The sequence below is a fragment of the Cydia pomonella genome, chromosome 23 (assembly GCF_033807575.1).
Source record: "Cydia pomonella isolate Wapato2018A chromosome 23, ilCydPomo1, whole genome shotgun sequence".
NCBI lineage: Eukaryota > Metazoa > Arthropoda > Insecta > Lepidoptera > Tortricidae > Cydia > Cydia pomonella.
Genome location: NC_084725.1, coordinates 11,766,775 through 11,791,806, shown reverse-complemented (window position 1 = coordinate 11,791,806; position 25,032 = coordinate 11,766,775). Strand labels below are relative to the sequence as shown.

General features: G+C 38.4%; 2 protein-coding genes across 2 annotated transcripts; one reads left to right on the top strand and one right to left on the bottom strand.

Moving 5' to 3' along the window:
- Positions 1–322: 322 nt before the first annotated feature.
- Positions 323–23,868, bottom strand: LOC133530505 (facilitated trehalose transporter Tret1-like). Its single transcript, XM_061868425.1, has 3 exons — positions 22,449–23,868; positions 18,063–18,195; positions 323–4,564 (listed from the first exon to the last, which is right to left on the bottom strand). Exons 1-3 carry the CDS (start codon positions 22,674–22,676, stop codon positions 3,291–3,293), a joined length of 1,635 nt encoding a protein of 544 aa, XP_061724409.1. The 5' UTR covers positions 22,677–23,868; the 3' UTR covers positions 323–3,290.
- On the top strand, positions 12,687–15,240 carry LOC133530743 (cytochrome P450 6B2-like). Its single transcript, XM_061868786.1, has 2 exons — positions 12,687–14,078; positions 14,541–15,240. Exons 1-2 carry the CDS (start codon positions 12,710–12,712, stop codon positions 14,759–14,761), a joined length of 1,590 nt encoding a protein of 529 aa, XP_061724770.1. The 5' UTR covers positions 12,687–12,709; the 3' UTR covers positions 14,762–15,240.
- Positions 23,869–25,032: the final 1,164 nt, after the last annotated feature.

Genomic DNA, 25,032 nt, shown 5'->3' with positions numbered 1-25,032 from the left:
ACAGTGAGCAAAATCGCATTTTGCTCACTGAGTGAGACAAAATAACATTCAAGTGACCTTCATATTCGAATGTCATTTCAACGTGCGGGGCCTAATACAAGTTCGAAGTATTTGGATTCTATTGTCTTTGTCCCTTTCACGTCATTAGCAAAAAGAAAGAGATAAAAAAAGTGCATACGTAATTCAACGTACATACAACGTGCATACGTAATACGTATTGACGGTTTATAATAGACCCCCGAAATAAGTCAGACCGCATCGTTCCAAAACACCCTACGAGTCTTCATTCGTAATAATTAATTAATGAAATAAAAGTTTAAAATTTAATAAAAATACCATATTTTACGTATTTTATTATACAATCAAAACAATGTACTTATACAAATTTACGCAATTGTTACGCAGTAAATAATTCTACTTAACGACTTTTAACGATCTCTACTATAGTTGACAAATAGTAGTATCCGCAATTCGGACCGTATCTTACAAAGTTTTTTTTAACAAAAAAAAGTTGACGATTGAATTGTCAACTGATGTTCGTTAATTCATTATTTTCGTATCATTTTATTGAAATGTCTTTCGTTTTGTTTTATTGCGGTAATTAAAATTAATTGTTAGAATACCTTCAGAAAACATGAGTGAAATAGTGGTGAAGACGGATTACATTTTTTCAGGTTGTATTTTTTGATGGCTGACTGACGTGAAAATTTTTGTGTACTACACGAGATCAAAGTTATTTACATCTCGTACGCTTTTGAGTCCCTCACTACGCTCAAGATTCTAAATTAGATTCACTCGCTACGCTCGTGAATCTATTATAGAATCTTTCGCTTGCACGGGACTCAAAACAAGCACTCGAAGAAATATCAAACTTTGCTCTCTTGTTGTACAAATAACTATTCTCTTTTATTAACACTTGTATGTGTGCAGCGTGTGTGAAGCCCAGTTTGCGCTCCTGCCACACTTGTTCTAAATGAGACAGTAATTTTGATGACGTCATTACCCTTTTGTTAATTTTAAACCTGGAATTCGAGGACATATAAATACGATTGCTGGGGCCCATTTCTCGAAAGATATTAGTCTAATATTATTAGTGTGTTGCCATGGTAACTCATACGATTTGACAGTTCGTGAACTAATAATATTAGTCTAATACCGTTCGAGAAATGGGCCCCTGTTTATAGAAACAGACATTAGAGTACACCGTAAGGTATTAATGTGTGCAAGCATTATTCATGCTCTCAATTTTGAAATCCTTTGCCTGTGTCATGGCATGGCAACACCCAAATTCGTACTGCGCAGTCGCGCAAAAGAATAAACGTTTAAATCGAACAATCACGAAAAGCTAGATGTCAGTTTAAAAAACCCGTATACAACAAAGATTCCCCTCCTTTCGTCGCTCGACGAAATCTAATTAGTATTCAGAATGCCAATTATTATGACAACTGTTAATAACTATGGCAGATGCAGCCTTGGCACACTTACCCCAATATTTGACGGGCCATTCCTGTCACGTCGAGGGCCTATTCTTGTAACCATGGAAGGTAGAGGTAAGGAATGCAATCTCCATAGGCAGAACTGATGTAAAAGTATCCAGCTGTCGGCTATAAATAATAGTTCCAAATCTCTCCAGAGTAGCGCTAGAGTAGCTAAGAACCTAGGCGTTATTGATGGAGTGAAGTGCGCTGCCTATGATTAGATTAATTTCTCAAGTATTCTAGGTATTTTAGCGCCACCTTTTTATGGTTTTTTGTTGGACACTTTTTGGTATATGGAGATTCTGTTCCTTGCCTCTACCTTCCATACTTGTAACGAAAACAGAGCCCCTAGTGTAAATATATTCGATTTCGTGACGCGACGTACGCGTTAAGTCTCATTTAGTATGGGATCTAGAAACAGCGCGCCAAGCGGAACGTTTTGAAAACTCAAAATCCCATACAAAATGAGACTTAACGCGTACGTCACGTTTCGCTATCGAATAGATTTACACTAGGGGTACAGGTTTGAATTTTATATTTTAAGTAGAGAACTTAACAAATTATTTGATTTGTGTCATTTTAATTAGAGAATTAGTTAATTTTATTAGATTTAATTATCAAGGGTTCGGTCACAGCCCTGTAATAGTACATTACGATACAAGTGCGAAAAATAGGAAATTTGAAACAAGTGGCGATAAATTAAAACACGACCGAAGGGAGTGTTTTAAATCGACACGAGTTGCGAATTACCTATTCGCACATGTATCGTACAACGTTTTACAGTACATATGGCCCTTTAAATGTTCGACACAGTAACGTAATATGCTACTTCTCGCACTAGTGCTATAAAGTAGCCCCATATGTACTGTAAATTATTTTATTTTAGCCTTTTGCCTTTAAGAGGAAAGGGGACGGGCGCTTCTCCGAAAAAACGTAGTCCTCATTTTCCTCTCTGGATATTGACATTATGGAAAATATTTTTGCATAATTTGATATACATTAATCATAGCTAAGACTCTACGTTTGACTTTTTTAGATTTTTTGATTAATGTAAAAAATAGGAGCGCAAAACTTTCATACAAATTTTTAAATGCTCCTAACTCTTATAATAATTCAAAATTCGAAAAAAATCAACGTAGGCGCATAGCTGTGGTTGATATAAAACCATTTGTGTCCAACAATTTTCAATAATGTATTAACATTATTAAAAATTCTTCATTTTTCTCTCTGGATATTAATCCAGAAAGAAAAATGAGGAACGTTTAATATGAACAGGCGATTTCGCGCGCGACCTCCATTTTCGTTAAGTCAGTGGCATAATTTGGATAGTACGAGTAGGTACTGTGATGGTTGGAAATCAGACATGACGGAGTTATGGAGTAACAAACATAAAAAAAACGAAACAAAAACCGGCCAAGTGCGAGTGGGCCTCGAACAGGAAGGGTTCCGTACCATTATCTATAAAAACGATCACCCATCCAAGTACTGACCCCGCCCGACGTTGCTTTGGTGATTGGATGAGAACCTCGAGATTGGAAAGAAATATTTATTATATTTTGTTTTTAGTATTTGTTGTTATAGCGGCAACAGAAATACATAATCAGTAGAAATTTCAACTGGCTAACTATCACGGTTCATGAGATACAGCCTGGTGACAGACGGTCGGACGGACGGACAGCGGAGTCTCAGTAATAGGGTCCCGTTTGACCCTTTGGGTACGAAACCCTAAAAACGACAGAATTGAGAACACACACACACACACACACACATACACACACACAGTATACAGTTTTTGAAATATTCCTTATAATTTCATTTAAACATTAATTCTTTATTTAATATCGGGTCAGCATCGGTCAACTGACCTTTGCGGGTCCCGCGGAACTCCTCCTCAATATCCTGAAGTGTCCTATCTTTAGTCTCTGGAAGCATCCACCATGACACCAACAAACTGTACCCCACCATCCCAGAGTACAACCAGTATGTGCCATGAAGACCCAAATTATTGAAAAAGAATGAGTTACATTTCAACGTGATGAAAAGATTTGATGACAGAAACAGTACCGATAATGTCCCTGCTAAACCTTTGTATTCTAAAGGAAATACTTCACCCGCTATAATATTTGGCAGTGGAACTGATCCAGTAGCTATAGAAAACATGTGTATATGGATCAGCGTTATACCTATTATAGGATGATCATAAGGCAAAAGACCTTTAGACTTAAAATAGGCATAAATACCTATAGTCAAAAATGATAAGAAGTTGATAGTAATGGTAGAGATAAGCATAGGTCTTCTCCGAAATCTTCGAATAACAAATACTGCACAGAAGTTTGATATGATTCTCTGAATGTCCATGGAGATAATCATCAGTGACACATCGACCTTTCCAATGATCGTATGGAATATTTCCTGAGTGTATGCTGCCAGGATATTAGCGCCAGACCATTGCCCAATCATGTATAAGTGCATTACCAAAATCAATGGCTTGTAAAACTCCTTTTTTCTGAAAACTTTCCTGTAATATTGAAATTTGTTTTCAATCTTTTGTTTTTCAACGTTTTTTAATTCATTCGACATATGTGTTTTGATCATCTTTTCTAGTTCTTCATCTTCGTCATAGCCTCTTAACCAGTGAAATGTTTTTCTACATTCATCATATCTTCCTTTCGAAACTAAATAGCTTGGAGATTCTGGGGAATGTATCAGTATCATTAAATTAACAAACGTTATCAGAGCGCATACGAGAGCTATCACTTCCCAGGTAAAATATGAACCAAGAGCATGAGTAATTAGAGTTCCACATGCGATAGCGAATGATATAGTTGTCAAGAAAGCTCCTCGATTCTTTGGGCTGGTGTATTCGCCGATTAAAACAGAACACAAGGAAGCAGAGAGTCCCATGGAGAAGCCCTGAAGGAAACGAGCGATGATCAGAGTTGCCACGCTGGTGGCGAAGAGGATGCAGAACCAGCCGGTGATCATAAAGCTGACGCTGATGATATTGGCAGCCCTACGGCCGAGGCTGTTCATGATGAATGGCAGCGTCAGGGCCCCGGCAACCAGGGCGATGCTAATGATGGATGCTGCGAAGAAAAAACAGTAATCATAAAATATGAACATTAAAGTAAATTAAAACATAACCATAGCGTAAACTGTTGCCCTATCAAAACCTTGGAACCTTGTCAGCTAACCCTTAAAATCAGTACCGTCAAAATTTACTTGTATTATTTCTGAGTGATAATATCAAAGCTTGTTATTAAAATTAGAAAACATCGAAATGTAATTCTGATGAAGTGACGCTGGCAAGGAAAGGATCCTACTAGTTCTGCTAATTACGAGTAGTTATAATCAATTTATAAAAATCTCAGTTTTATCAAATGAAATTGCATCATATATCATTTTTATCAGCAGTAATCAGGGTTTTGGTTGCTAATCGGGGTGAAAGACCCTCAATTACTGCTTATGTAATGTCGTATATTTTATAAATATGTTATCTACACTAAAGATCCATTTTGTTTTTCGAGCAGGTTTCGCAGGTTTAAAGGCCTATCAATATTACTATTTTAACCTGATGTACCGCGATGTGGCATCCAAAACCCCGATCACTGCTTATCAGGCAACTAAAGCCAATAGATACATATATACCGTATAGACTAACATACAATAATTGTAAGCTTGAAAACTAAAAATCATTTTGGTGGCACCAGTAGGATTTGGCTGATTCTTTTTTTATACCACGACGGTGGTAAACAAGCATACGGTCCGCCTGATGGTAAGCAGTCACCGTAGCCTATGATTCCCACCGAACCGACGCAATACCACACCTTAGGCCAAAAGTTCGCGCTCGCGATGGTTTCCAGCAACGGCCAAGGCACACGCACCATGAACGTGCTGAAGTCCAAGTAAGGACGAGACGGTGCGAGAACTTGCATGCGGGTTTCGTTATATTGCGGTATTTGATCGATCGGCCGAATTGGTTGTAACCTCAATAGTCCGCAATGTAACTAAAATCGATTTTGAGTTCGCGTGCCGTCTAAATCAGACCTAATCGCGCGATCGCAGCAGGATCACCCTCATCTCGTATCGGGTCTTCTTGCGAATAAGTATATTCCACCACATCGTCTGCCGTGGCGGAAACATGCTGTCGCGATACATATGGCGCCTTATTCAGACTTTTATAGGCCCGGTCACCTTGCAGTTTATTGATATTTCGATTATCTGCAACATTGATCAACAGTATAAGAATGAAGATTTCAAACATTATATTCTGTCTGAAAGTCAGTAGTTTTTCGAACTGAATCGGTCTAAATAAAGACATGAATAAATATAATATGAATAAATAAAATGAAATGAGATAAGAATCTTCGTAGATGCGACAGAACGATATCATGGTTACTGAACCATCAATCGCAAATCTGCCTTTAATGTAATTAGCAATCGAAAAGTTTAATAACCTCGTAAACACGTCCCACGCATAATAACATTAACAACACAACTAAAGCGACATTGGGAAGTTCATTCATTCTTTTAAAATTATAGCTTCAGTCCAGTGGGACTATTTCGCCAGTACCAAGATATTACGTTCACCAATAGTTCTATGAAAAGTAAGTAATCGACGGCTACACACCATTGATAAGATCGATTATCATGGATTTCATAGTACACTGAAGATTACTTAATGAAAACTCTTAGATTAGCATCTGTTAGTCATATTTTACATCTATGAGTAATAACCGATTATTTCACGTTAGAATGGTCCGGGTCCAAGCTGAGGCATCCGACAACGCTTCGTTACCACTGTCCTACATGATAATGCCAGCCAACAAACGAAATCGTCTTTTCATACAAACGTAGTCCTCATTTTCCTATCTGTATATTAACCTTAAAATAAAAAATAAACAGAAGGTCCGTTCCCGCCGTTCTTGAAAATACATAGGTACCTAAACTTGCCCGACTCACTAGAGTTGCTTCTGTATTAATTTCGAATTTTAAAAAGGAGTAGTTAATATAAGTTTACAGACATACATCCATCGATTCGTTTATACATACATCTTATCATGTTTACATTCCTTAGAGACTGCATTTTGAGGTACATGACAGTTAGGTACCTACGTAGCGGTGGGGACGGTGGGGACGTCAAGTGAGCAACGCGCGCATAACCCGACTAAGCTCTGCCCGAGAGTGCCCGAGAACGCCTGTATATGTAATGTCACAGACATCATGCGTAAATGTCACGTCTGTGTGCGTGCGGCGAAAATGGCACTTTGTACTGAGCGGACTCTCTGCTCCGGCGCGCGCCGCCGCTATTTACTTTGTGATATTAAAGTTATTAACATCATTGAAAATATTTTGACACAATTTATTGTATATAAACCACAGCTATGCCCCTACGTTAGATTTTTTAGAATTTCTAATCATCATAAGAATTAAGAGCATTAAAAAAATTGCATGAAATCTGTTCTTAGCTCCTAATTTTTACAATAATATAGAAGTAAAAAAAAGTCTAACGTAGGGGCATAGCTATGGTTAATATACATCAAATCATGTAAAAATATTTTCCATAATGACAATATGAAGAGAGGAAAATGGGGACTACGTTTGTATGGAGAAGCGGCCGTCCCCTTTCCTCTTAAAGTGTAAAAAAGGACAATAAAAGCGTTGTTTAAAATTTCGTGAATAACTAAACAATGGTTTTGACATTTGTTTAAATAGAAAGAAACATATATGTGGCATTATCTATGAAAAGGGACCTTATTGTCGGTGGCGCTAACGCCATTTCAACGATGCTCCAATATCATAAACAACGTCGCGCTACGCAGTGCGGCGTAAGCGCCATCGACAATAAATCAAGTAAGCAATAACTTACTTAACAATGTTAGAGGGTAGAATAAGTTTTCTGCCAACAAACTGCTATGCAGTTTGGCAGATAAGTGATCATAGCCGATGTAATTTCTCTTTTATAAATAAATTAAAAAAAAAAAAAAAAAAAAAAAAAAAAAAAAAAAAAAAAAATAAGGTCCCTTTTCATAGATAAAATCACATATAGAGACAGAGGGCGCCATAAGCCCTCAGGAAATTTCATATTCTTGGAAAATTCGACCCATGCCGCCGTGACCCGGGAATGACCACTTTCCGTGCATACGTCGTAACTTTAAAGAACCATAATTCGCCAGTCGTGTCTTACTTTATCACCACTCGTTGCGAATTTCCTATCTTCTGCACTTGTATCGTAAATAACTAGTATGCTTGATTAGTTTTGATCAAAATTCTTCCATACCTAGAAAATTTGGTTGGAGTGGATACGAATTCTCGCAACAGCCGGGGAAACAGTACCCCTAGTGTAAATAAATTCGATTTCGAAACGTGACGTACGCGTTTGCGTTTAGTCTCATTTTGTATTGGATTTAGAAAGAGCGCGCCAAGCGGGACGTTTTGGAAACTCAAAATCCTATACAAAATGAGACTTAACGCAAACGCGTTCGTTACGTTATGATGTCGATCAAATTTACACTAGGGGTACAGTACTGTGTAAAATAACGTATGACGTGTAACATTGCAAACAAGCATGCCATATTTTTATCATCGATAATTTAATTTCAATATAAAGGATCTAGATCATAATCGAAATTGATAAATCATGATGTTTCGAACGTGTTAAACGGTGTGTTTTACTTTTTGTTTATAATACTGACTTGTACTATTTCAAAGTCAATGTCATGCTAATGAATTATTAACCATAGAGACTATTATAACAGCGCTGTTTATATCTTCTATCTCTATCTTCTCTGTCTATATCTTCTATGCACGTCTTTGCAATAATCCAGTCTCATTGTCCACCCAAACTTCAATTCATAGACCGTTATACTGATCACTTTTTTTTGCAATAGTCCCAATGTCTGCTACGACCGGTTCATGGATGTCTATTGTTGCGCCTGTGAACTGGTTCCAGTTCCAGCAGGCGTTCTACATAACATTAAAGCTCTGCAGGGGGCCTCTTTCCATATCACCACGCAAGCCTATCAAAAGACCGGATTTTATAGGCCCGTGAAATCCATACATACTGGCCTAAGCGTCTATTTCAGACGATCTATGGTGCAATGGCCGAAAAACATCTTTTTTGGTGACTGAAAAAACCGATGCGAGAGCGGCATACTTTGCCACAGAGCTGGCAAGGGAAATTCGCGACGGATTGTGACGTTTCGCTACGGTGCCTTTTTTCCCTTTTGTCTGCCAGTGCCGCAAACCAGGCCTATGTATATCTCCAACGCACTTGCGCCACTCCGTTCGCTTCTCCGCAAGCTTCTCCCAGTTTCAGTGGTCGATCTTAAAAGCTGCCATATCCCTCTTGGCGCAGTTTTTAAAGCGAATCATAATAATAAAGAGTAATGAGCAAAAAACGAAGGCAATTATCAAGGAATTACGAGGCGAATTATCAAGATGGCACTCGAATCGGAAGACCTGAGAACAAATTAGCCACCTGTTGTTTTGACAGTTCGAAAACTAGCTGATTTGACTTGTCAGTCAAATACCTTTCGTCATCGGTCACACCTAGTCTGCTGATTAACTGCGATGTCTGATTGAACACAAGATAAAGTATATTTACTTGTGAAATATTATCGATCAACTTTAATAAAGTTAGGAGGTTTTAAATTCAGGAGAATGTTGTTTATTATTATAATTTTTAGGGTTCCGTACCTAAAGGGTAAAAACGGGACCGGAAATTACTAAGACTCCACTGCCGTCTGTTTGTCTGTCTGTCACCAGGCTGAATCTCATAAAAGTCATGAACCGTGATAGCTAGACAGTTGAAATTTGGCAGATAATGTAGTTTTAGATAAATATTCATCCCTTTGAACGCCAAGAATCCCTAAAGGCGTCGTTACTAGTCGTGCCCACAGCGCCAAGGACAACTATGTATGTGTAATATTATTTTAATGATGTGCGAAATAATTGTAATTTAATCACCTACTGTAGCCCTCTTATATTGCTGTGCCCTTACAGGGTGTCACATGTATACCTATATGTTCCATTCCATCCATGCTTGTAATGTGATATGCAATAAACTATTCTATTCTATTCTATTCTATAGGTCTTATGGCGGACGATGTCAAAGTAACCTTCACACTTTCGATTAAGGTTTACATTAGCTCGCTTGCGACCGGGAGCTTGGCGTTTGAGTGATGTTTGTGTTTATGACATAAAGCGTTCAAAAGGTTAAGTGGGGCTCCCATACAACAAACGTGATTTTTATGTGGTTTTCACCGGTTTCTTATTATGTTTTTATTCATTTTTAACTTACATAGGCACTGTGTCATAGGACTCAGCACTGAAATGATTTTGACACGATTTGCAAAAATCTTTTTTGTTAGTACTCCATTTAGGTCAAAGGAATATACAGGCAAATATACAGATATAGATATATTTATATCCATTTTGTTACTACAAGGACTATCGTTTAACAGCGTAGCGAAACGGCCAAGCCATATATTTTGACTAATGAGTAGAGTTTGTAAAGTTAGGGCTTGTAGAGTTAAAAGCTTGGCTCAGTGAGATGGTCTCGTCTTGGCAACATTTTAGATGAAAAAGCTTTTGGTAGGATAAATTACATATTTACATTTTTGTTTTATTTCATATCCCATTTATGTACTGTAGGTTTTAGGACTTATAGGTTTAATAATAATAATAAAAAATCTTTATTGCACAGTACATTAAAAAAAAAACAGAAATTGAAAAAAATTATAAATTGGTAGGTAACAACAGGTAACAACAGGGTAGGTTTACGTATCTTTTAGGAAATTAAATATTTTCTTTTATGCCGTTTAGTACAGTTTTCATGTCTACCGTTCTCCAATTCTTCCTCAATTGCTCGAAGGTCAAGAGATCCCTGAAAGGGATAAGTTCGCCTTTGTCCTGTTTTGTGTTTCTTTTTGTACAATAAAATGTTTTACTACTACTACTATTACTTTTATAATTTTGCTGATCAGATCTTTCGGCATATGGCTATTTTATACTAAAATTATGCTGGTATTGTAATGCAGGTTGCTGATATTTTTCTATCGAAACAACTTGATTCTTTTAAAGTTTTGGTTAGAATATATCTTTGCAAAATATAGTCTGTTTTCTGTGTCTTTTTAACCGACTTCAAGATTTCTAAAGGAGGAGGTTATCAATTCGGTTGGTATGTTTTTTTTAAATGTTTGTTTCTTATGCGATCCGGATCGCATAAGAAACACCTCGCTGCGCTCAAAAACCCGCATTGCTGACGTAGGCGAGAAAACCGCTAGGCTAAAATGGGACTGTGCCGGTCACGTCTACCGCATGCATCCGGAGAGGTGGGCTAGCATAGCCACCAAGTGGATGCCGATAGAGGGATGTGGACGGGGCAGGCCCAGGCGGAGATGGCGGGATGACCTGGACAGCTTCCAGTTCATCCCGCCATCCCACCATCCGCGGCCGGAGGAAACACCAAATCGGGAGTCGTGGAAATCAAGGGGAAAGGCCTTTACCCAGCAGTGGGACACTCAAACGGGCTTATGAAAAAAAATGTTTGTTACTTCATAACTCCGTCATTTCTGAAATCTATATATATACAGATTGGTCCCGTTTTTGTCAAAACTAAGTTCTGATGATGGGATCCATGAGGAATCGAGGGAACTCTTCAAATGTGAAGAGCATACATATAGTGATTTTTATATTTTCATCAACAAATCAAGAATTTACATTTAAAAAGTGACATTTGATGAAGTGGAACTGTCGATGATGATCAGAATGGAACTCTTCAATGGTTCACGTTTGGCGATGTGTCCTCTTCGCTCTGTTTGTGACGCAAATTAGATTTTTAAGACAAATTTTTGTCAAGTTTGAGTTCTGACGATGAGGTCCATGAGGAATCGAGAGAACTCCTCAAATGTTAAAGGCATATATATAGTGATCTTAGTATTTTCATCATCAAATCAAGCATTTCTACAAATGTAAATCATCATCATATCATGTAAATGTATGTCATCATCAGCAGTTCCGCTTCATCAAATGTCACTTCTACAAATGTAAGTGACATTTGATGAAGCGGAACTGCTGATGATGAACAGAATGGAACTATTCAACGCCGCATAGTTCACGTTTGGCAATTTGTCCTCTTCGCATGTTTGTGAAGCAGTTAGGTTTTCAAGGCATATTTTAGTCAAGCTTGAGTTCTGATGATGGATTCCATGAGGAATTGAGGGTACTTCTCAACTCCTTTAAGCGAACTTATAGCCATTTTTATTATTATATGCATGGTGTGAAATAATTTATTTTAAATACAGTCGAATACCCTATTGCGGGTATTTTACCAGTCAACCGGCAAATCTGAAATGTGTCAAAGTGGGTGCAGTGACAAATCTTTTACCTTCCTATGTACCGAGTACCTACTCTACATAATTAGGCGTAGGACGCTGTCTTTTTTTATTTCATTATATGAAATCCAAAATCAACAATAATCTTTCTTTCACTGGTCTCCCTCATTGATGTCAGTTTTCTTTTTTTTTAATTATTTCATGTCATTGGTCTTAGGTTAAAATGAGTATAAATTAAATATAATAACTACGATTTTGCGTTGCTCTATTAATTTAAAATTTTTGCTTATGTTTTATCGTGGCGAACATGGTTATATTTGATTTACAATATCAATCCAGAGTAAGTTGTAGATGTCCTGTTGCAGAAAATGTCCTGAAATAAAATAGGAAAATATGTAGGTAGGTATCATGACATCGTAAAAAACACCTAGGCAGGGATCGGAACCGGTTTTTTGCAAAAACATCGAAATAACCATATATTTCGGATTATTTTATACTCTAAATGTAGGACTCAGTTGTGTTTTCAGATAACGACTTCGTATTATTAGATTGCCTAATTAGAAATGAAGTAATTAACAAAGAACGAAAAAATAATGTTTTCGTTCCCATACAAAAAATACCGGTTTCCGATCCCTACACCTAGGCACGCATTTCTAATATCGTATCTAAAATATTAATAATAACTGGAAAATCCATTATCATTAGCTATCTATTATATATATATATATATAGATTAAAATAACTTTCTGTATATATATTGCATAGGTACAGGATGCCTTAATGAATATTTATCAATATTTAGATTAATATCAGTGATTAATTGCCTATCCAATATTTATATAAAAGACTAGCCGCTGATTTAATCCTCATTGATTGCTATAAACCCAAAGCATAATGTATTTTTTAATTGCCGGTGTCATCATTACCTTCTTGTATTGGTACAGTACAAGAACGTTCTCTTACTGGAAAAACAGAGGAGTGAAACATGATCCGCCAGTACCAGGACTTGGGAACAATGCAGACCAAGTGTTCGCCAGGAAAAGCATGTCACAAGTCATCGAAGACGTATACTGGAGGTACCCCAACGAGAAAGTCGTCGGTTTCTACAGACTTACTCAGCCAGAGCTGGTGATCAGGGACCCTGATGTAATAAAAAGTATTTTTACTACCGATTTTGCGTATTTTTACGCCAGATCGCACCTTGGAAGCGAAAGCGGAGACCAAGTTGAACCTTTGAGGAGGAACATGTTGGTTGCGGAAGGTGACCTGTGGCGGTTATTGAGGCAGGGATGTTCGCCTGCGTTCACCATGGGGAAGCTGAAAGCTATGTTTCCGCTGATCGTGGAGCGAGCTGAGAGGCTACAGGAGCTGACGCAGGGGCTCGTGGAGGGCGGCGCTCCCATCGACGCGCGGGACCTCATGGCCCGTTTCACCATCGACTTCATCGGCGCCTGCGGCCTCGGCATCGACGCCGCCGCCCTCGACGATGACAACTCTCCGTTCCGAAAACTTGGAGAGCAAATATTTCACATAGGGCCTAGAGAAACCATCATATACATTCTCAAAGAATTGTTCCCCGGTAAATTCCCGTTTCTAAAATATTTCGGTCAATTCGAGAAATATTTACTTCACCTGGTGCGCGAGATTCAGAATTTGAGGAACAACACGCCGTCAGGGAGGAATGATTTTGTAGATTTGTTGATGGAGATGAAAAGGAAGGGGAAAATCGAAGTCGAGTCCATGGAAAGACAGAAACCAGATGGCACTCCAGAGCGAGTGTCAATGGAGATTGACGATATGATGATAGCAGCCAATGTGTTCATGTTCTTCGGAGCTGGTTTTGAGACGGCATCAAACTCCACCAGCTTCACTCTCCACGCACTGGCATACAACCCAGATAAACAAAAGAAAGTCCAACAAGAAATTGACAGAGTGCTCGCTAAGTATGAAAACAAACTTAGTTGGGATGCGATTAAGGAGATGCAGTATTTGGAATGGACATTCAAGGAAGGTTTGCGTATGCAGCCACCAGTGGGACATATAGGGAGGACGTGTAAAAGAAAATACACCTTCCAGGAGCTAGGTTTGACCATCGACGAAGGAGTGAGAGTGAGGATATCAGTCCAGGCGTTGCACAATGACCCATTGTACTGGAATAACCCTGAGGAGTTCAGGCCTGAAAGGTTTAGCCCAGATGAGCATAATGAAGCTAGAACAAAATATACCTACATTCCCTTTGGCACTGGACCAAGGATATGTGCCGGTAAGTTAAATAAATAAAATTTGCTTTGTGGCCTTTTTACGATTCCATAGTCGGACTGTGCTTGCTTATAGTTATTTTTTAAAAGTTTTAAAGTTCTGTAAAGAGGTCTTAAGTAATATTCTTATAGCGTTGTTCATAAACGTCTGGCTAAATCTAAGAAACCACATCCGCAACAGGCTTTTTCAACCTTAACTACAAATTAAAAGTAGTTAAAAAGAACATCCCCATGACACTGGCCATGATATCTGAAATGCCTAGGATATCTTTTGAACTAGGAGGCCAATTCAAACGAGTGATTGATATCAAAACGTTCAAAGTTATGTCAGGTGTAAGTTTAAATTTGTTTCTTGATATGATCCGAAGAGTGGTCCGCAATCCCTGAGTCTTTGTCATCGACTCAAGTTTAGAAAATTATTGTAATTTTGTAGGTACATTTCTTGATTACTCTTGGTTTTTTTTCAGGTGAGCGTCTCGGCATGATGCAGTCCCTGGCCGGCTTAGCAGCCGTGTTATCCCGTTTCACCGTGGAACCGGCACCCAACTCCACATGGAACACCACAATAGACCCCAAGTCTAACATCACCCAAGGAGTGGTCGGGGGACTACCACTCGTTTTCAAGGAGAGGAAGAACTTCCAAACTGAACCGTTACTGATAGAAGAGTTTCCTGTCCGGGCATTATAGTCGGTAGATGGCGCTGTGTTTTAGAGATAGTGATAGATCTATTTCCACACAGGATAACGTATGAACAAAAGCCACATTGCAGGCTAGCATGCACTGGGCCCAAGATAGATAGGCTTGGGGAACACTTGTGAAGAGTGTTCCACAGTCGTCACGTCGCTCAGCCATGAGGATACGACAAGGAAGAGAAGAATATCTTTATTTGCATGCCAGGTATTTCAGATACATGGACCCTGAAAAGGATGAAGCAATAGGAAGGATATGTGAAGGATAGTAGTGCAAAATATCACAAAGTTCACTTTTTATCATATTTAATGAAATTGCGTGCTGCATTTGGAAGTGTTCTGCTAATGGAAGAGCGTGGAAATATATTATTAAAAGATATTTAGAAAAGATTGAAATTGTTTTTGCAATTAGTGGTTGCTGTTGACATTTTTTTTATAGTTATGGCTGTGAGTAATATTGATTAGAGAAGAGTAATATTGTGTATTCTATAGCTGTGTATGTATAGTAATAATGTTACTTATGTAAGGGTTGAAACAGATGTACTGCCTTTTTCAACTTGCAGTTGGCGTGCAATCGACAGGGTGAAATTGTTGTTTGACTATACGCTGATATTCACATATATATACATAGAAAACATTGACATGTGATTCACCAAAATGTATGAGACGGCAGGTTTTTTTTCGCGATTTCGGGGCCCATAGTAATAGTTGTTCAGTATGACCCACATATTCACAGCTCAGCGTATGGTCAAACAATAATTTCAGCATGTATAACGTTGTACAGTTAGCATCAAAAGTAGCGGATCAAAATTCCGTAACAGCTTAACAAAAAGTGATGTCTTTAATATAGAACAACTAAGACTGTAAAAGATATATTTTTGAACGCGAATTATAGAAAATTATCTACATTTGGAAAAGTTATACGGAATATCAGATACTTTTGGCGCGTTGTTTCATCCGCTACTTTTGATGCTGACTGTACTATATACATACATCCGTTTTGGCCATATTTTATAATTTTGACAAGAATGAGTTTCCCTCATCCTTGTTGGATTACCGTAGTGGATCTTATATTTTATTTTTAAGTTCTTGAGTTGAGTTATATTAAAATATCTTAGAATACTGATCCTGTGTTTATATTTTAGTAGGTTCTTTAATCCTATAAATAAGCCGAAACCTTATGTTACAAGTAAGTATTTTGATTTCTGTTAGACCTAACCAGATTATAATTTATGAGTTAGTGAATAATTTACAAAAAGCTGTCACTACTAATTGAGTATAGTATACAATACTGATGTCGGTGTCACTTTAGGTTGCTATTTTATGAAATATACGTGTGTCATGACATGATTGTGTCACTATTGCCATATAAAAATGTACACAGAAAATAACATAGTCTGTCCAGTAGTATAAGCTGTCCTGCAGTGGCAACATGGTTCCATTTTTATCGCTTGTCACTATGCCCGTCACTTTCGCACTTACATACTTGTTAGAACGTGACAGCCATGGTGACAAATGATAAAGAGCCGACAATCTTAGCCCTACTGTAGGGCTAAGATGGTCGGTGTTTTATCATCTGTCATTATGCCTGTCACGTTCTAACAAGTATGTAAGTGCGAAAGTGACGGGAATAGTGACAAGCGATAAAAATGGAACCATGCTGCCACTGCTGTAGGGCTAAGATGGTCGGTGTTTTATCATCTGTCATTATGCCTGTCACGTTCTAACAAGTATATAAGTGCGAAAGTGACGCATGACATGACAAGTGAAAAAAATGCGACCATGATACCTACGCTGTACCATTTGTCAGTATTTTTGGCGCCTACATTTTTCAAATACGAGTATCCCATTCACATTTTGTTTTCTAGATTAAAAACCTGTATAGTGGTCACGCTTTTATATATTGATGTATGAAGATAATGGTAATCAGATCTAACTGATGGCGATGACATATTTTCTGATAACAACAATAATGCGTGCAATAACAATAACACTCATTGCGATTTGTTTGCGAACGGCTGGACGATTACGCAGCGGTTTACGTGAACGAATAACTCGCGAATGCTATGCGGCGCGGCGGCCCAACGGCATTGGCGCTCACGAGATCGCCAACGTAGAACACTTCCATAGGTATCAAAGGATTGAATTTACCCGCGCCGAGCCGCTTCGCGTTCGCGAGTTTCGCTCACGTAAGCCGCTGCGTTAGAGTGAGTGTTTAAAACTATGCCTAAGGCCACGATGATGGAACTCGAAAGATCCCAACGCTCCATGTTGAAAGTAATGTTTAAGAAACCCTTTCGACTCCCAACATCAGATCTCTACGCTGAAGCGAAGGTTTAACTGTTCGTCAACTGTTTCTGCATAAAATAGTTGTCCTTAAGCATATTTCGTCCAAATACCTGACTTGTTACAATTCGCTCCTTAAAAAGCGCATATTTAATCAGAAAGAAGAAAGTATCATCCGCTTTTGCTAAACGATTCGGGGACTACATAAGGGCGGCAACCTACAACGCTATTCTTAAGAATTATGATTTAAAAAGCAGCTCTGTCAATGAGGCTAAAAATACTACTTAGATTATTTCGAAATGTTAAGTTTTAATTTTATTATGTGAGTACTTAACGTAATTCTGTTATACCAGCGTAACGGTTCTCCGCGATACAAGTGTAACCTAGTGCTATGACCCTGGTAACTATGTCTGTAACACTTATTGGAAAATAAACTATTCTTATTCTCGCTGCTGACTTCGTTTTTAGGATTCCATAGTCAACTAGAAACCCTTATAGTTTCACCATGTCCGTCTGTGTCTCTGTCTGTACGTCTGTCCGTCCGCGGTTTTCCTCCCCTATGCAAAAACACTCCTCCTTCTTCCTCGCGTTGTCCCGGCATTTTGCCGCGGCTCATGGGAGCCTGGGGTCCGCTTGACAACTAATCCCAAGATTTGGCGTAGGCACTAGTTTTTACGAAAGCGACTGCCATCTGACCTTCCAACCCAGAGGGGTAAACTAGGCCTTGTTGGGATTAGTCCGGTTTCCTCACGATGTTTTCCTTCACCGAAAAGCGACTGGTAAATATCAAATGATATTTCGTACGTAAGTTCCGAAAAACTCATTGGTACGAGCCAGGGTTTGAACCCGCGACCTCCGGATTGCAAGTCGCACGCTCTTACCGCTAGGCCACCAGCGCTTTTTTCTATTTTTTTAGCGCTTCTATGCAAAAACACTGTCATCCCGATATATTTTTTTCATTCCGATCGGCGTTAATCGATCCTTCCCCCCCCCCCTGATGTAACAAAACTTACCAATCCATGATCCAGAGACAGCATCAAGAGTAATGAACCCGGAGGCCTGAAGCTGAGGCAACAGCACGGACGTGAAGCCGACCACGAGGCCGTGGGACATCAGGTTCATGGACACCCCTGAGGTCACGAAACACTGGAACACATACATTTAGTTAAGGTCAATGTGAGCAAGACCGCCTATCAGGTAAGACCGTCCACTGTGCTCTTTCGTCTGCTTTTCGATCCGACCACTCATGGGTTGACCGCCACTTGAAGGGTTAAACGTATACGTATAAGATTCCTACTTTAAAGTTACATTTTTCTTGCTGGAACCATCTTGTTCGAACCTTCTACTACCTACTTAAAAGTTGTACGTTAATAGCCTTAGTAAAATGTACACAAAATATTAACTATTAATTGTCTATAGGACAATCGCCAGTCCCTATACCAGAACGTTTTAGACCCAATTGAGTCAATACTTATCAACATTTGGGTGGTACCTAGCAGTGTTGGCCGAATGTTAATTAAAATTGAAAATATTGAAAAAATACCATTACAAATTGAACCGTAAACTGTAATCCGTCCGTTACGGTTTACGGTTCAATTTGTAATAGTTTATTTTCAATATTTTCAATTCTAATAAACATTCGGCCAACACTGCTAGGTGCCACCCAAATGTTGATATGTATTGACACAATTACCTAGTATATTTCGTTTTATCAATCAACAATCCCATTGATTGGTTAACCGCAAAACTCTATTTTTTGATAATTCGGTGCTCTTCAATAAGGTACACGGAGTAAATATACATAATATAGATAGATGAAGATAGAATACTCTTTATGTGCACACCTCTGTAAAAAGATACAAGAAAATAAACAATTGATTAAATGTAGAGGCACACAACAGGCACCTTTTCGCTAAAGAGCGATCTCTTCCAAACAACCTTTGGGTAGCGGAAATAGAGAAGTTAATCGAAAAAGTACGTGTTGCTAAATAAACCGTTATGAAGCCTACATTCACACACACAATTACAGCGAATAACCATACACATATAAGGAATACAAATAGACATATATAAACATACATATAAATATATATAAAATTAACCGAAACAGCTAAATACAGTAGCATGTCAGCTACAGAGTAAAAATGACTATGTACTATATGAACACTAAGGAAGAGATAAATAATGTTCTTTGAGTGATTTTTAAACACAGCAAGAGATTGACCGCGTCTAATGCCAACGGGTAAAGAGTTCCAGAGTCGGACAGCTTGAAAAGTAAAAGTGTTGTAAAATTTTGTAGAAGAAGATGGGACGGAGAGAAGCAGGCTGCGCGACAGCCTCACAGAATTTAGATAGGTAAACCGCTCCTTGAGATAGCGGGAGTTGCTGGAAGGAAAAGAATAGAATATAGGAGAGACAGAATATGAAAGTTACGACGAAAACGTAATATAATAAATAATATGTTATAATCCTGTATATATAGGTATAAAAGAATTTGGTATACGTAAATATGTAAATATTTAAGTATACGGCAGCGCTTGATCGTGCCGTACATGGATCGGTAATAAAGGAAAAGCATACTTCTATTTTGTTAGATATTGTATTAATGCCTGCTTGAATTCGGCCGTCTGTTGATTGCTTGCATTTAAATAACTCTGAATATATGCCTGTCACTTTCACACTTACATACTTGCTAGAACGTGACAGGCATAGTGACAAGTGATACTCATAAAATCTGTATCGCGCCTACGAAAGAAGCTCGTGAGGCGCGCATATAGTCGCGTATGCATCGGACTAAATTTGTAGGCGCTGAGGGCGGAGCACACTCAATGCTGGCGCGGACTCCGTATGACGACTGGCTGATGTTTGTGACCACTGGAGATGTAGTTAGTAAGCTGGAATACATATTCGTGTGGAAGTTGTACGGATCACTCTAATTGGAAACGCGATTTCACTCGTGAAATAGACTGGCTGATTTGTAGCTGAGAAAACAAAACATTACAAGACACCTCGTCATGTCACAATGTTGGTGTCCCCAACAATGATACAATTTAAAAGGTCATTTACTTTGGTTAAGACTCGTTCCAAAATGGTTATAAATTCGATTGCTTTGACCAAGTTAGTGCGATAAATACACATTAAGTACAACTAATTTAATAATTCAATTCGTTTTTTTGTGCGAGAAACTTGACAGTATCGGCGACAGGTGTTGTTGTTTTTATTATGGTGTTTCGTTGCAAGCCCTTTATATCATTGCTTGAACCCGCTGGCTACGAGTACGTAACAAATTAGAATACGACGTATCTTGTGCGTTTTGCGACTTCGCTTTTACGCTTTCGGTGGTTTTTGAGGCGGCTCAGACAGTTGGCGCATTCGTATTCAAATCGTTGTCACTGTACAGCGTGTACTTTTGATATTAACACATAATCAAAGGGCAGTTAGTTTAGCCTGTAATGAACACACTTTCATAGGTTTTATAAAAAATTGACGACTTTTATTTTTTCATACAAAATAATTCAGCAAGCAATGTATCACTACTTTGTTTTAACTCAAAACGTCTCATTAATGACGCGACGTCACAACTGTCAAAAGTGATTATAATGTACGATATACATTGCCGCTCGAAACATTTTCAAAAATTATTTGTGCTGTGGTAGTGAAGACTAAACTAAAAAATCTTTCAGAAAGAAAACCTACGTCTAGTTTAAGTTTGAGGTTATATCAAAAATACATACTGTATAACGAACCTTGCTTCGTCAATTTTTCCTCTATTTTTTATTGCTTGGAATAATCCGTGTTTTTTTATTAACAGGCGCTAAACATTTTTGTAATTTTTTTTTCAATTTCGTCTAGGTCGTAATTGGAAATTTTATGTTTAATAAAATGCGTTAAGTTTAATTTAATGCGTTTAATTGTAATATCTTAATTGTAATTGTTACATTATATTGTTTAATGGACAATTTAAATTACTGTAGAGATAAGTTATTGACATTTTATTATTTTATGCTCATCCGGTTATGTCTGTGTTTGTGATCTCTGTATGTACTAACAATAGTCTTGTAAGTTATGTTGTGTAATACTAACACTTTTATGGGTTTTGCCTGAAATAAAGGATTTAATAATAATAATAAGTAATATTTTGGGGAGCTATATGTTTCTGACTGCTACGCCCGCATATATATTACATTTACTGTAATGATCTACACAAATATTAATCCTAAACTAATAATTTTAGGACCACTAGAGGGCTGGCTACTATTTCGCGCAGCGAATAAGTATCGCCACACAACGAGGAAACACGGCCAGCCTTCTGGGCACCTTGCCCGTTGATGGCGATCTGGGCCAAGTTTTTGTACCTACTTTTTAAGCATTATGTTTATTATTTTATTGCGTTATTTACATGTATTAATTTTCTCAGAAAATAAGAAAATATCAATGTGATTGGCAGGTGCAGACTCTGTATGGAGGCAGAGGAGACGACCTTGCACATCCTCGCAGAGTGCCCTTGCCTAATGCGTACTCTTGACTCAACCCTGGGCACACACATGTTAAGGTCTCTCGAGATCAAAAAGATCGTGCAGCTGTTTGAAATTTGGCTTGTATCGAGAGTTGTAGTAGGTGGCGATCACAATAGATCAGGGATGGTCGCAGTGATGCATATAGACCGCAGGCCAGGAGCATATACCGTCAGTCTTCGCCTCCCGGCTGATACTTTGCAGATGATAGTTTAGATGCTGTTTTAAATAAAAAAAATCGTCAACCGCTTTTATCGCGGTGGAAAGACTAGAGCTATTCACATGAACATGTAAAAAATACGCGCTCTACCATTCCGCATTATGTCCGCAAAGTATGCGTAATGTGTAAATTGCGTAATCCGTTCATTTGAAACGCCTGATGAAATGCTACTTGCATCATTCCATGATTTTGTTTTGCTATCATAAAAAGGTAAAGCGCTTATTTCTTTACATGTTCATGCGACCAGCTGACGTTTTTACCGCGATACAACCAGGTTTTTTGTTTTTTTACGTTGTTCGGTGGCTGCCATTCCTCAACCCACCAACGGAGTGGCAGCTGACGTCCACGAAGGTTCATCATACATAGCCGTTAACCAACTTTTCGCCCGGGAGGCGATTGGTCATGGAAATCTGTTCCTGGCTTGGGGTCTAAGGCTGTAGAGCCTTACATCCCTAACAAGTAAAATGTAATTAGCAGGGGTCACCAAATGGCGGACCGCGGTCCGGATCCAGACCGCCGACCTATTTTGTCTGGTGTGCATTAAGCTAATGAGCTTATTAAACTCAAGTAGAAACGGACCGCGATGGTCGTGTTATTTTTAAAGCCGGATCCCTGAAGAAACTAATTGGTGACCCCCTGTAATTAGTAATAAAAATAATTCATACCTGCTTGGTAAAAGGAGTGATCCATTTCGACCCAGAACACATTTTTATAACAAAACTAAGATCATCACTACGAATTGTATTAAATGTTCCAATTGAGTCACAATTAACGTTATCTTCAGTGACATTATATGGTGTTACTGATAAAGATGCCCGTAAAAAGGATAATTGAGATAAGGCTACTCTCACATTGACACCGCGCTCTGGGGGCCTAAGTAAGATGCCAACCATTTGCGGCGTAGCGAACAAAACGCTATCTTTCTATCACTCTTTCATATTAGTGCAACAGTGACATAGCGTTTCGTTCAATAACACGCAAACGATTGTAATCTTGGCTAGGCCCCCTATAGCGTACTGCGTGTGACAAAGCGGAGCGACAATTTGTATTAGTAGTTTATAATTCGTACTTAGTTCATTCAATCGCACAATCTGAAGTGAACAAGTGCGTCCTCACGGTGCATTTGTTAAATTTGAACACACCTTTAACCCTTTGACTGCCAAATAAGACGTCAACTGCACCTAATGAGACGTCGAATACACCAAATAAGGCGTTCAAAAGGTTAAGTACACCCAGCATGAGTTCATCCATGATGTATTCATGAAAGTTTGCATCTCGCTGTACCTTTCATGAGTTGTAGTAATTAGACATTTTTATCTTTTACAATGTATATGTTACGGGTACCTAAATGTTAGAATGTTAATTAAACTCAAAAGCTTGGGTTATACTAGTTATACCAGGATAATCTTGAATAATGTTAATTACCCGTAACATATACAAGTAAGATCAGTGTGCGTTGATAATTTGTTTCCAAACATACTTGCATAAACCGCGCACGTTGAGCAAACATGCATATCTGGCTTGGACACACCTTTAAAAAACACCCCTATACGATATATATGCCAACAAAATCCATATTATGCCAAAAATGCCTTACTCTTCATACTGTTAGATCGATTTCTATTTAAGAACTAGCTAAGAACCTCCGCAAGAAAACTCGTTTTCATGTAAATAAAACCCCATCGAAATCGGCCCATGGGTTGGAGAGACACAGACAGACAGACATTAGCGTCAAACATATAACACGAGGGGTGTTATTGCGGCGGAGTTACGTCCATCACAACAAACTGACGTGATGTCAATGTGTGAATCGTCTAATGAAAACAACATAACAAGCTACGAGTAGAGATAATTTAATCGCTTGCAATCATCAACGAGGTCATCTTAGATTTAAATCAAATAGATGCGGCCCAATTCGAACTTTAAGATACGTAAAAATTTCCCACAGATACGATATAGATTGGACACGTCAGAGTCAAAAGTGACGTTTCGGTTGAAGAAATGTTACTTTTGACACTGACAGATCGGTATCGTATCGCTATGACATCTTACAAGCATTATTAGAATTGGGCTGCTGAAAGCTACCGCGCATCGGTGTTGGCCGAAAGTTAATTAGAATTAAACATTAACCATTACAAATTGAACCGTAAACTGTAACTGTTCGTAACGGTTTACGGTTCAATTTGTAATGGTTATTGGTCAATTTTAATTAACGTTCGGCCAACACTGCCGCGCATAACATAATGTACCGGGCCGTACAGCGCCCTCTCTTTTAGCTGTCAAATTGAAAGCACGAAATTGTCAGCTTTATTTATTTTCTACCACAAAATAAATACGGAAAGACACGCACCTAATTTGATTGCTACCTAATCTTTATCATTAGGGTTTTACGGCACTCAGCAAACACAGTAATACGACATTGAAAGAGAATTATACTTGCTGTATCTTAAGACCTATAATAATAACGTCTATGTGGACCAAATTGGATTCATGTATTACATTGCAAGTTTAGTCTGTTCAAAAGTCTTCGTTGTGACGTTTGCCACAACATAAATCAGTAGTAGGGAAAAATAATTTATCCGTAAATTCCATGGTTTTTCAAGTATTTGACAATGGCCCAAAGGTTTTCAAGGACAGAAAGTTGTATTTGACGACAGCAATTTGTCTCTATTATCATATAAAAACCAGCAGAATCTTATTTAATGCAAGGCAGTAGGTACCCAGTGTTGATTTGATGTTGACGCGAATCTGACAGTTGTACATCTATACATACATATAATAAAGCTGAAGGGGGTCGAAAGTCTGTACATGGAAGATATTCGAAAAAAAGTAGGCTGGGGATACTAAGAATCGTTAACAGAACACGTTCCAACAGTTTTTAGAATTTTTGTCTGTTTGTCTGTTTCTCTGTTTGTCTGTTTATTTGACCTCGCATCACGTGAAAACGGCTGAACGGATTTTGATGCAAACTTTACTAATCTGTCGAGAAAATGCCCGGCCAAGTTATAGGCTATAAAAATTCAACCCCTAGAAGGGGGGGTAGCCACTACACTCGATTGAGTTAAGTTTGCACCTGAATCTTATGGCGCTACTTAGGAAGGAGGTGCAAACTTTTACAACAAATATGCGCTAAGAGTATCGAGTACCCTGCTAAACTAACAGATTACTTAATTTCAGCACCATGCTGAAATTAAACCACCGAGGAAGGATTTTTCCAAATTAACTCTAAAGTTAGAAGAGGGGGGTACG